The sequence below is a fragment of the Accipiter gentilis genome, unplaced genomic scaffold (assembly GCF_929443795.1).
Source record: "Accipiter gentilis unplaced genomic scaffold, bAccGen1.1, whole genome shotgun sequence".
Lineage (NCBI taxonomy): Eukaryota > Metazoa > Chordata > Aves > Accipitriformes > Accipitridae > Astur > Astur gentilis.
In genome coordinates this window covers 233,486-245,373 of record NW_026060914.1, presented here as the reverse complement: position 1 = coordinate 245,373, position 11,888 = coordinate 233,486, and the positions used below count along the sequence as shown (strand labels likewise).

Sequence of the window (11,888 nt, the reverse complement as noted above, 5' to 3'; positions counted from 1 at the left end):
GAGCAAACTCTTTATTCTCTGCCTGGGGGAGCTGCCTGGGGGCTCTGTGGCCCTGGAGCCACACACCTCCTCAGGACATCCTCCACAAGGCTCCCAGCTACCGCCCTCTTCAACGACTCGGGCTGCACGGGCTCCTCCGGGAGAAGCTTTAAACGCACTGGTCTGTGCCGTGCTCCTGCCTGGGTAGGGCGCTTGGGACCCGCTGGAGGCATGGGCTCTCTTGGAAACTGGGGGCCCATGGAGGGAAGGGTGTCTGCGGTGCTCCCTGGCCGGAGTATACGCAGAGTTTCCAGTGCAGGCACTGAAGACCTTGCTGTGGCTCCTTGCTGTGCTGAGCCCAACTGAGTTTTTAAGAGTAGAAAAAATCACTGCACCGGCCAGAAAGTGCCTGGAAACTTCATCCCTCTTCATTGCCCATTTCCCATGCGAGCTCCACAACCTGGGAGCAACGCAGCCAATAGAACCTTCGAGAAGCAGACTCACAGCCTGCTGCAGCTGGCCCTGCTCAAGCAGCCGAGGTGGGCTGGATGATCTCTAGAGGTCTCTTTCAGCATCCATTCTGTGCTGCTGTGACTCTGTCTCTATCATGGTTTAACCCCAGCCAGCAACTAAGCACCACCCAGCCGCTCACTCACTCCCCCCCCACCCAGTGGGATGGGGGAGAAAATCCGGAAAAAGAAGTAAAACTCGTGGGTTGAGATAAGCACGGTTTAATAGAACAGAAAGGAAGAAACTAATAATGATAATACTAATAAAATGACAACAGCAATAACAAAAGGATCGGAATGTACAAATGATGCGCAGTGCAATCGCTCACCACCCACCATTCACACCCAGCTAGTCCCCGAGCAGCGATTCCCCCCCCCACTCCCCAGTTCCTATACTAGATGGGATGTCGCATGGTATGGAATACCCTGTTGGCCAGTTTGGGTCAGGTGCCCTGGCTGTGTCCTGTGCCAAGTTCTTGTGCCCCTCCAGCTTTCTCGCTGGCTGGGCATGAGAAGCTGAAAAATCCTTGACTTTATCTAAACACTCCTCGGCAACAACTGCAAACATCAGTGTTATCAAGGTTCTTTGCATACTGAACTCAAAACATAGCACTGTACCAGCTACTAGGAAGACAGTTAACTCTATCCAAGCTGAAACCAGGACACTTTTAACCACTTAACCTTCCGTGACAAATACCCCAAGAGCTCAAGAAGAAAGAGCAGAAAGACAGGAGACAGGTGAAAGCCTAGAGCGCCAGCTAGACGGAATGAAAGACCCTCTTCCTTCTCTAAAGCTTCAGCAAGGCTTCCTTCACCTGCTTGTCTTGGAGTCTTGGGTCGATCCCGGAGAAGAGAGCTTCCTGCAAAAGAGAAGAATCATCTAGGGTAGCCTCATTGGTCAAGTCTGGGGCTGCTACCTGGGATCTCCGGTCCTTATAAGAAAAGGCCAAAAGACGCTAGGAGACGTCTGGAAGGAATCACAGGGGATCCCGGAGGGCACAGGTTCCTCCAAAAAAGAAAAAAACCTCAACGGTAGCTTCCTTGGAGGAGTCTGGGGCTTCTACCTGACCCCTTAGGTAGGTAAAGCAGAGGACAGAAGACTGTGGGAGATGCCTGGGAGGAGTCTCAGGTGCCTGTCGGAGTTGAGAGATTTCTCTACAGGAGAACAAAAATGTCTTGAGCTACTTACTTGGAGGAGTCTGGGGCAGGTAGATGGGATCTCCGGTCCCGAACGCAGAGGTCAAAACGTTCTGGGATGACCCCTGGGAGGAGTCTTGGTCGATCCTGGAGAAGAGAGCTTCCTGCAAAAGAGAAGAATCATCTAGGGTAGCCTCGTTAGTCAAGTCTGGGGCTGCTACCTGGGATCTCCGGTCCTTATAAGAAAAGGCCAAAAGACGCTAGGAGACGTCTGGATGGAATCACAGGGGATCCCGGACGGCAGAGGTTCCTCCAAAAAAGAAAAAAACCTCAACGGTAGCTTCCTTGGAGGAGTCTGGGGCTTCTACCTGACCCCTTAGGTAGGTAAAGCAGAGGACAGAAGACTCTGGGAGATGCCTGGGAGGAGTCTCAGGTGCCTGTCGGAGTTGAGAGATTTCTCTACAGGAGAACAAAAATGTCTCGAGCTACTTACTTGGAGGAGTCTGGGGCAGGTAGATGGGATCTCCGGTCCCGAACGCAGAGGTCAAAACGTTCTGGGATGACCCCTGGGAGGAGTCTTGGTCGATCCTGGAGAAGAGAGCTTCCTGCAAAAGAGAAGAATCATCTAGGGTAGCCTCGTTAGTCAAGTCTGGGGCTGCTACCTGGGATCTCCGGTCCTTATAAGAAAAGGCCAAAAGACGCTAGGAGACGTCTGGATGGAATCACAGGGGATCCCGGATGGCAGAGGTTCCTCCAAAAAAGAAAAAAACCTCAACGGTAGCTTCCTTGGAGGAGTCTGGGGCTTCTACCTGACCCCTTAGGTAGTTAAAGCAGAGGATAGAAGACTGTGGGAGATGCCTGGGAGGAGTCTCAGATGCCTGTCGGAGTTGAGAGATTTCTCTACAGGAGAAGAAAAATGTCTTGAGCTACTTACTTGGAGGAGTCTGGAGCAGGTAGCTGGGATCTCCGGTCCCGAACGCAGAGGTCAAAACATTCTGGGATGACGCCTGGGAGGAGTCTTGGGTCGATCCCGGAGAAGAGAGCTTCCTGCAAAAGAGAAGAATCATCTAGGGTAGCATCATTAGACAAGTCTGGGGCTGCTACCTGGGATCTCCGGTCCTTATAAGAAAAGGCCAAAAGATGCTAGGAGACGTCTGCAAGGAATCACAGGGAATCCCGGAGGACAGAGGTTCCCGTGTCCCCAGCGCTGCGATAAACAAAGTGCCTGCTTCTTAACTTCACGTTGGCGTTAAGGAGTTTTATTCTGGATTTCGGTAACGGTTTTGGCGACCCAAATGGGACCTTGCGAGTGAGACTGGACGAGATGGCGTGTCGATCGAGCTCCGGCTGGCACCGAGGTATTCTCGGGGAGAACCGTCACCCTCGACACGCAAAGCTCCTCGCAGCGCTCCCTGGAAAAAAGCTAAGGCGCTGCTTCTTTGGAATTTGTTTGGAAAGCCTGCCCGTGAGGCGCGGCGAAAGCTTCCCAGGGTTGGGGCTTGGAGGGTAGCCGTCTGCAGTGGAAGCCTAGGCGTCTGCCCGTAAGTCATAAGCGAAAGCTATTGCTGGGTTGGACTTTGTGTATTATTTGGGACAGCTGTCGTTTGCATTTGTTTGGTATTTGGTATTTGAATGTATATAAGTATAATGGCATTAGCAAAATTGTTTAAGAATAAGAGTGCAGGAAATAGAACTGCTGATGAAAAGTTACCAGAAACATCACCGCTGGGATGTTTATTGGCACGTTGGGGTGAACTGCAGGAAAAATGGTAAACAAACAGAACTTTGAGTTACAATACTATATTGCAATTACTGTTGTTTTGTAGGAGAGAGAGTAAATGGAATAAAGTGCCATATGTAGATTTGTTCTTTTTAAGTGAACGTATCGGACGGGGACCGGAGGGGAGTCTCCCAGCAGAACCTCTGGTTACAGCTAAACTGGGAGAACAGAAAATTGAATTTGAGTTGACACTAGAGTCACCTTTTCAGTTTTAAATACCTCAGAGGGAGAGTTAAGTTTTGAAGAAATTGGTGGTGTTGGTGCAACAAGTGAACGAGAAACTAGACCCTTCTTTAAATCTTTAACAATGAAATTAGGAAAGCAATGGGTCACTCGGCAGTTTTTGTATGTGCCAAATTCTCCTAAACTCCTGTTAAGGAGAGGTCTATTTGAGAACTTAGAGGCAGAAATTAAATTTAAAAATGGAGAGCTTAAAATTTTAATTCCAGAAACTAAACGTATCGAAGCAGCGGCTTTGTTGTTAACAGGATGTTTACCAAAAGCAGAAGATTATACCGGTCCAAGTGTAATGCTGTCATTCCAGTCGTCTGGACTGGGAAGTTCCCGGTAAATCCAAAAAGCAGAACCTGTGAGAGTTGATTTAAAGCCAGGATCGAATCCGGTAAGAATGAAACAATACCCCCTAAAACCGGAAAGTCGGAAAGAGTTAGTAATGGTAATACAAAAATTTTTAAGATACAAATTGTTAATAGAATGTGAATCCAGATATAACACCCCGATCTTGCCTTTTAAAAGGCTGATGAAAAAGATGATAGATTAGTTCAAGACCTCCTCAGAGCAATAAATCAAATAGTACAAGGTATTCATCCGGTCGTAGCAAATCCTTATACTTTGTTAACAACCCTAACGGAGAAATGAGAATGGTTCACAGTGTTGGACCGAAAAGATGCCTTTTTCTATATTCCCTTGGATCCCAATAGTCAAGAGGTTTTTGCTTTGGAATGGGAAAATCCTGAGACTGGGAGAAAAACACGATATACGTGGACAGTCTTCCCTCAAGGCTTTAAGAATAGTCTTACCATTTTTGGAAATCAATTGGCACGAGAATTAGAGATTTGGAAGAAAGAAAATAATCAAGAAATCTTGCTGAAATATATGGACGATCTGTTAATGGTAGCTGAGACGGAAGAACAATGCACAAAGTTAACTCTTAACTTTTTGAACTTTTTGGGAATCAGTAGATATCGAGTGTCAAAAGAAAAAAACCCAAATAACCCAGAAAGAAGAAACTTAAATTTGAGTTTTAAAATCCTAAAAGGACAGAGACAATTGGGAACTGAGAGAAAAGAGGCAATGTGTCGTCTCCCCGAACCTAAGACTAAAAAAATGAATGACAAGCATTTCCGGGAATGGTCGAGTGGTGTCACCTGTAGATTATAAACTGTGGCTTGCTGGCCTGACCTTTATAGGAGCAGCTCAAAACCTCAAACGACGGATTGGACCGATGCCGAGAAAGCTACCTTCCAAGAATTGAAACAGGCTGTAATAGGGGTGCCAGCCCTAGCGTCTGCCAGATCTCACAAGAGACACTTGAACTTTCTGCTCGTGAAAGAAGAGGTAGAACTCTGGGTATCCTGGCCCAATATTTAGGGCCAAGTGGGCGAGCTGTGGCCTACTTCTCGAAGCGATTGGATAACGTGAGTCTGGGATGCTCTGGTCGTCCGAGAGCCGTCGCTGCAACTGTGCTACTGATCCAGGAAGCTCGTAAGTTCGCCTGAGGAGAAAGGATTACTGTACGTTTCCCATATGATAACTGTTGTGCTAAAACGGAAAGGGGGGCACTGGTTATCCCCTAGCAGAATGCTGAAATACCAAGTGGTGTTGTTGCTGGAACAAGATGATGTTTACCTAAAAACTACTACCGCCGTTAACCCTGTTGCGTTTTCAACAACTGACCGAGTTAAAGGAGAACTGGAACGTGACTGCTTGCAGGCAATCGAAAGAGTTTACTCCAGCTGACTGGATCTCTGAGATGTGCCACTAGAAGAAACAGATTGGGAACTATATGCCGACGGAAGCGGTTCCATCTGTGAAGGAAAACATTTTATCGAGATAGACAATAACTACTGAGGAGGTACTTGCGTTGCCAACTTTGCCTTCGATGATCTCTGCCCAAAAGGCTGAATTGATAGCTCTTACTCGAGCTCTGGAACTAAGTCAAGGAAAGCGAGTCAACACTTGGACAGACTCAAAGTATGCTTTTGGAGTGGTACGTGCGCATGGAGCGATACGGGGAGAAAGAGGACTGTTATCTGCACCAGGAACCGCCGTTCAGCACGCAGAACAAATACTGAAATTGTTAGAAAGCATTCAAAAACCAACAGCAGTCACGATGATGCACTGTAAAGCACATCCGTTAGGTAAGACCGGTCCTAACGCAGGTAACCGACTGGCTGATAAAGCTGCTGAAGAGGCTGCAGAAAAAGGCATCCTAGCACTAGTTCCAGAGAAAGGTATAAAATTGCCTAAAGAAACTCCAAATTATAATGAAAAAGATGAAGAATTAATTATTAGATTGCAGGCTAACAAAATGAAACAGGATAGGCTGTAACACCGACAGGTCGAATAATAGTCCCACCCACAATAATAAGAGAAAATGCCCCATTGAACATCACAGAGTATACTGGGAAACAGAAAGCGAAATATGACAAAGATTGTTTAAACAATTATAAGTGGATGTGAAATGTATATGTAAAATTATCCCCGAACCAGTAATAAGATCATCTTTGGGATTATTAAATAAGGAAATTTTTTAGAAGAATATTAGCAAATTGATTTTATAGAATTGCCTTGAAAATAAGGATATGTCCTAGTTTTAGTTGATATCTTTACTGGGTGGCCCAAGGCTTTCCCTTGTCGCACCAACAAAGCAAGGGAAGTAGTCAAAGTCTTGCTCAAAGAGATAATACCAAAATATGGGGTGCCTGTAAGAATGTCATCTGACAATGGCCCTCATTTTATAGCAAAGATTATGAGACAAGTTGAGCCAAGTATTATCTATGGATTGAGACTATCACACCCCACATAGACCACAAGCAAGTGTGTGGGCAGAGAGAGAGAGAGAGAGAATGAACTATATCCTTAAGCAACTGTCGAGTAAAATTTGTCAGGAAACCTCACTCCTCACATGGGTTAAAGCGTTACCCGTGGCTCTATTAAGAATCGGAGTATAGCCAGAAGAGAAAGAAAAGCCAAGTCTTTAGGAAATGTTGTATGAAAGACCATATCAAGAGTCCTGTGTTCTGAGTATCTTGAGTGCCTTTGGAGATATGTTTTTAAAAGGTGTTATGATTTCTTTAAGCAATTCTTTTCAAGAACTTTGTCAGTATGTCTCCACAGCTGGACCCTTAGAACTGGACGTAGCAGCGCATCCCTTCCGACCAGGAGACTGAATATATATAAAATCACCGAGAAGTGGAAAGGACCGTATCGAGTCATTTTAACAACACTTGTAGCAGTAAAGGTCTGGGAGAAGAACCTTGGCTTCATTATTCGAGAATAAAGCAAGCACCCAACAAGAAACTGGAAGTCTAAAGAAACTGTCCCTTTAAAACAGAAAATCTATAAGTAAGTTTCACGTTATCTATTTGGGAAAACAGTTGTGTAAAGTTTATAATGTTGGGGTTGCTATTAGGAATATTGTCGAGGGCAATAATCTTTTTGTGTGTTTAGAGGGTGTATGTGTTTTTTTTGAGGGGTTCTAAACATGAGATAAACAAAATGAAACAATTATTGTTTGAACTATTCATCTTGATATTAACCGGTTTTGTAATTTGAATTAAAAAAAATAATCTAGTTTTGTAACTGATTCAAAGTTTTGTAAAGACACAGAATTTAACCTCGGTAACAGCCTGCCTTTCCGATTCCAAAGTCAGATGAAAATCTAGTTCCGTGGAGAATACTGACATTGAATTTAACCAAAACTTGAGAAAAGAGGTAGAACAACGAGAATCATTTTAGCAGATTAAATTGGATGGATTTAAAAGGCAATTATTTTTTTTAAATTTGAAAGAAGGAATTATAGCGTTGTGAATTATAACGTTACCAAACCATCCACCTCACGGACAAAAGAATTAATTTACTCGCCCTTCGGGAGAAACTTGTACAAGCATCCCTCGGGGCTGTCAGCTGCCAAAACCGTAGAGACAAGTGCAAAAAGGAACTTGGGATCATGTTTAAAATATAAAACGATGTTTAGAACTTACTGGAGTTCCAGGATCCTTGTTAGAGCCACCCAGAGTTGGGACCATCTGTGGAAATTTAGACCGGTTTAGACAACCAGAGAAACATCACACATCCTAAACAGAGCTGTATGAAAGTTTGTACTTGCAGCTAGCTCCTCTGACCCCAAACTCCCAAGACCTTCTCTAGTAGCTAAAGCTCCAAGATGGGGGTGTATTTGTAGAAAGGATAATAATACTTCACATGATCTTTGGTCCCCTCTTAATAACGGGAAAAATTTAGCTTGGAGTTGACAGCATTAAAGGACAGGTGAAAAGTTCAGGCTTAACTGCTTGGGTGACTAGTGATGCTATATGACCCACTCACCTCTTCATGAAGGAGAAAAGCAAATCGTGGTCTTGAGACTTAATAACTCTATCCTCTCTCTGGAAGAAATCTCCCTTGTGGCCTCGCTCGCGGGTGGACCTGGGGAAATTGAAAAGATGATACCTGGCAATCGCCAAGTCTTAGAACTAAAATAAGATGGGTATTAAAATCTGTATTTTGACCCCAGTTAACACCTCTTCCACATCAGATGACTCTTGACATCTGTCACTCAGTCAAGGCAGTGCCTGCTGCTTCACTTCACCTTGGTGGTGAGGGGTTTGGTTGCGGGTTTCGGTACCACAGCTGCGGGCCGGGGCTGGAGGAGCCGCAGGTGCGGGCAGTGAGAGGCTGATGGCGACGCCCCCTCCCTGGCAAGGGGAGGGGCTGCCGGGGGAGGGGCCGCCGGGAGCCCAGGCAGGAGCGGAGCTGAGCAGTGACCGGGCTGCGGCTGCCCCGAGGGAGAAGGTGAGCGGGGCCGGGCGCCCCTCGGAGCGCGAACGTCGGAGGCGGGGGTGCCCCGGGGGCGGTGGGGGTGCCGAGGCCGAGGGGGAGCCCTGGGGGCTCACAGGGCGGCTGAGAGAACGTGCGCGCGGGGGTGGGGGGCGGGGCGCTGACAGGGCGGCTGAGAGAACGGGCGCGCGGGGGTGGGGGGGGGCGCTGACAGGGCGGCTGAGAGAACGGGCGCGCGGGGGTGGGGGGGGCGCTGACAGGGCGGCTGAGAGAACGGGCGCGCGGGGGTGGGGGGGGGCGCTGACAGGGCGGCTGAGAGAACGGGCGCGCGGGGGTGGGGGGGGGCGCTGACAGGGCGGCTGAGAGAACGGGCGCGCGGGGGTGGGGGCTCACCGGGCCCCGTGGCGGGGCTGCGTAGTCGGCCGGCGGGTCCCGGGGAAAGCCCCGAGGAGGACGGCGGGGTCCGTGTTGCACGCACGGAGCGGCAGCGGGGCCGCGCCGTGCCGGAGCTACCCGGAGCGGCGCTGGGGGCTCGGCGGGAACTGCCGCTGCGCCGGCGTGGGGAGGTGGGGGGGAACGGAAGCGGCGTCCCCTCGGCGTCAGGCAGCAGGGCAGGCTGCCTCCCGGGGCATGCCGGGAGCTGTAGTTTTCGCGGACTCGGCGGCCGGGCAGCAGCGTGGCTCTCGGGCGCGGCGTAGTCCTCGCGGCCCCCGGAGTCCGACCAGGTCAGACTCGGGAGCGTTGCCGGTTTCGCGTGGTTTTCCGCGGGCTTCCCGCTGCGCCCGCTCCCCGACCAGCCGTGCGGACGCGCCTCCCGGGCGCATGCGCCGTGCTTCGCGTTGGGGCAGCCCGGCGTTCGCTCGCCGGCGCAGGCGCCGTCCCCGTCCCCGGAGGTTTGTGATCTTGGGAAGCCCATGTCCTGGATAGCTGGGGTTGTGCCTTGCAAGCTTGTGGGTTGTGGCTTGCAAGCTTGTGACTCCCACCAAGTTCCCAACAAATTCAAACGTAGAAATTGTGCATCAGCCCTCCTCGCCCCCTCCGAGCTGGTCTGTTCTCTGTGGTCACCATTAGTAGCCTCGGTTTCCCACCTGTGGTTCTCCACAAACCCCGAGCCTCGCAGCTCCATGCTGAAGGGAGTGGGGAGCTACACACGGAGAAGGCAGAGGCCCGAGTTTGTCTTTTGGGGATGAGAAGTGGGGAGGAACTGCCATAAATGGGACGCATCCCTGCTTGAGGCATGGCTGTTTCAGCTGTGCACATGGAAAATCCTCAGATATGTTGCATCTAGCCCTCCTTTCCATTGACCCCAGGAGAACTGGCCTCCTGTGTCCCCCACGTTTATTTACTTCATGCTGCAGTGAAGTGGCTATTTTTCTTCTTTTTTCTGAGGATTTTGTGGATCTGGGCGTGGGAAGGAGTGCCTTAATGCTGGCTTTCTCAGCCTACTTCTGGGAAGCCAGGCATATCTGCAGATTAGAGCCGGGGGAGTGGCCCAGACGCGTTTTATTCCTCGGAGGGCAGTGGATTTGGGGAGTTAGAGCAAGGCATGCCTGGATGTTGGCCTCCCTGAGGGGGAGGGGGTTTACAGCCAGATGACTGAAGAGCCTCCCCCAATCACTCCTGGGGAAAGGGTTGGGGGGTGGCTTTTAATGTACCCACGGTATCGATGTGGCAGGTGAGCATACACCCCCCTCTTGGCTGGGGGATCTTATGTGGACGCCTGCTGAGCCAGGGCTGGAAGCCCCTCTGCACACCCTGGAGGAGCTGGGTGCAGACTGGGGACGTGAGGGCAATCGTGACATGGGCACGGAGCGCCAGAGAGTCCTGCTCTTTCAGCAGTTAACGGTGCTACCGCGTGGTCAAAATCTCAAGTGCACCCGTCCAACTGTGCATTCTCTTTCCTGGGGTTTGTTTGTGGGACAAATAAACTGCCCAGCACTAGATGAGAAGGTTGTCTGCACTCCACCTCAAATCAGGTGCGTCACCTCTCCGTCGGGAAAGAAGTATGGGGCTGGGCATAAAAGGAACAGTAACTCCAACGTCGGGATTCTTTTTGGCTCTGGGCACAGAGCAGGTAACCACAGCGATACAGAGAGGGAAGGAGGTGCTGATGGGTTTGTACCTTGGACTTACACTGTAGAGGATGATCTGTTCAGGACATCCATGTCATAGAGTAGCTATTGCATGATTTATACTCGTAATCAGGTTCCTACTTGATAGCCTTAACTTTGCGTGGATTGCGTGTTGAACTTTGCAGTAGTTTGTTTGTTTTTACATTTCCTTAAGGTCTAGGCAAAGGTTTAGAAAGTTAGCAGACTTAAGGATAAGTATTTATTACTTTGTCCTGCCACGTTGCCATTTGAAACCCGTTCTGAGTGTTGGTGGTATTCAAGAAATTGGCCAAGATTTAGAGGGTGAATCTGTATCTTTAGGTGTACTGAGCAGAAAAGTACAATGGATCTTTTTAGTTGCCAGATAGCTTTCTTTATCCAGGCGGTCAATTTGTCAAGATCAGGCTGCAGTGTCCAGGGGGCCGGGGAGGGAAGGTTGGTGTTCAAGCTTCTCATTCCTATCAGCGGTGACTCCGCTTGCACCACTAAGTGGTGCTGTGTACATACGCTTAATTAAATCGGGAGCTGCCTGTGCCTGCCTGCTTGTGCAGTTCGGAGTGGTCATTTTAGAGAAGATGTTCTTTTGGCTGCATTTGTTCTCCTGTGATACAAAAACTTGACAATGATTGGGGGCAACTACTACTTTAGGAGGATTTCTATAAAGTAAGAAATTGCTGGTTTTATTTTGTCGTGATGGGCAAAACAATAACTGATTCAAAATCACGTCCACTGCAGCTTATGCTTCCGTAACACACCACTCAACTGATTTCTATGCGTAAATGTCTTCGGAGAGGAATCACAGGTGCCTGCTGTGACTGTAGGGACAAGCAGTATGGGCTCACAGGAACAGAACATGCTTTGCCTTCCCATCACCAGAAGAAAGAGAGAAAGAAAGAAAAGAGGTGAAGAAGGGTGCTCAGGAGCAAGAGGCTGCAAGGAAGTTGCTGTACATGATCCTTTTGCCTTGCTTTATCTGACAGAAAAGCTGCCTTCTGCTAGTTGGGTCTTGGCTTGAAAGACAAGGGGGAAGAGACTCCTGCCCCTCTCCCAGGGAGTGTGCTACTTTTGACTGGCTTGTTCTGACTATGTGATCTGCAATTACAATATTTAGGTTGCGTGCTGACAGTCTATACCACTGACTCCCTGAATGGTTTTTCATTTCTGTCCCTGCTTCCTTCTCCAGCTTTTTTCAATATATCAATTTAAAAAAAGAAAAAAAATAATAAAAATTTAACCTTACATGAACATCATGTGTTGGCTTTGGCCCCAAACACTTTATTTCCTAGAAATAAGTTGAGTCTTTTCATCAGAATACGTAAAAGATTTCTAGCCACTGTAGTACTATTGTATTGT

The 11,888-nt window shown here is 48.6% G+C and overlaps 1 protein-coding gene across 6 annotated transcripts in view; it reads right to left on the bottom strand.

The window, feature by feature from the left end:
- Window positions 1-1,025: 1,025 nt before the first annotated feature.
- LOC126037102 (uncharacterized) overlaps window positions 1,026-11,888 on the bottom strand; it is a 191,037-nt gene continuing 180,174 nt past the window's right edge. Inside the window, exons 7-10 of one of the 6 annotated variants that reach the window (XR_007505498.1) lie at window positions 2,560-2,672; window positions 2,119-2,230; window positions 1,678-1,789; window positions 1,268-1,348 (exon numbers count right to left, since the gene is read on the bottom strand). Coding sequence is in view for 3 of the 6 variants with exons in the window: in XM_049797318.1 (XP_049653275.1) it covers window positions 1,131-1,348; window positions 2,560-2,672 (331 nt within the window). In the remaining 3 variants the exon portion in view is untranslated. Of the gene's footprint in view, window positions 1,349-1,677; window positions 1,790-2,118; window positions 2,231-2,559; window positions 2,673-11,888 lie in introns of those variants that run through there. The other 5 variants (XM_049797319.1, XM_049797318.1, XR_007505500.1 and 2 more) reach the window with 5 other exon arrangements.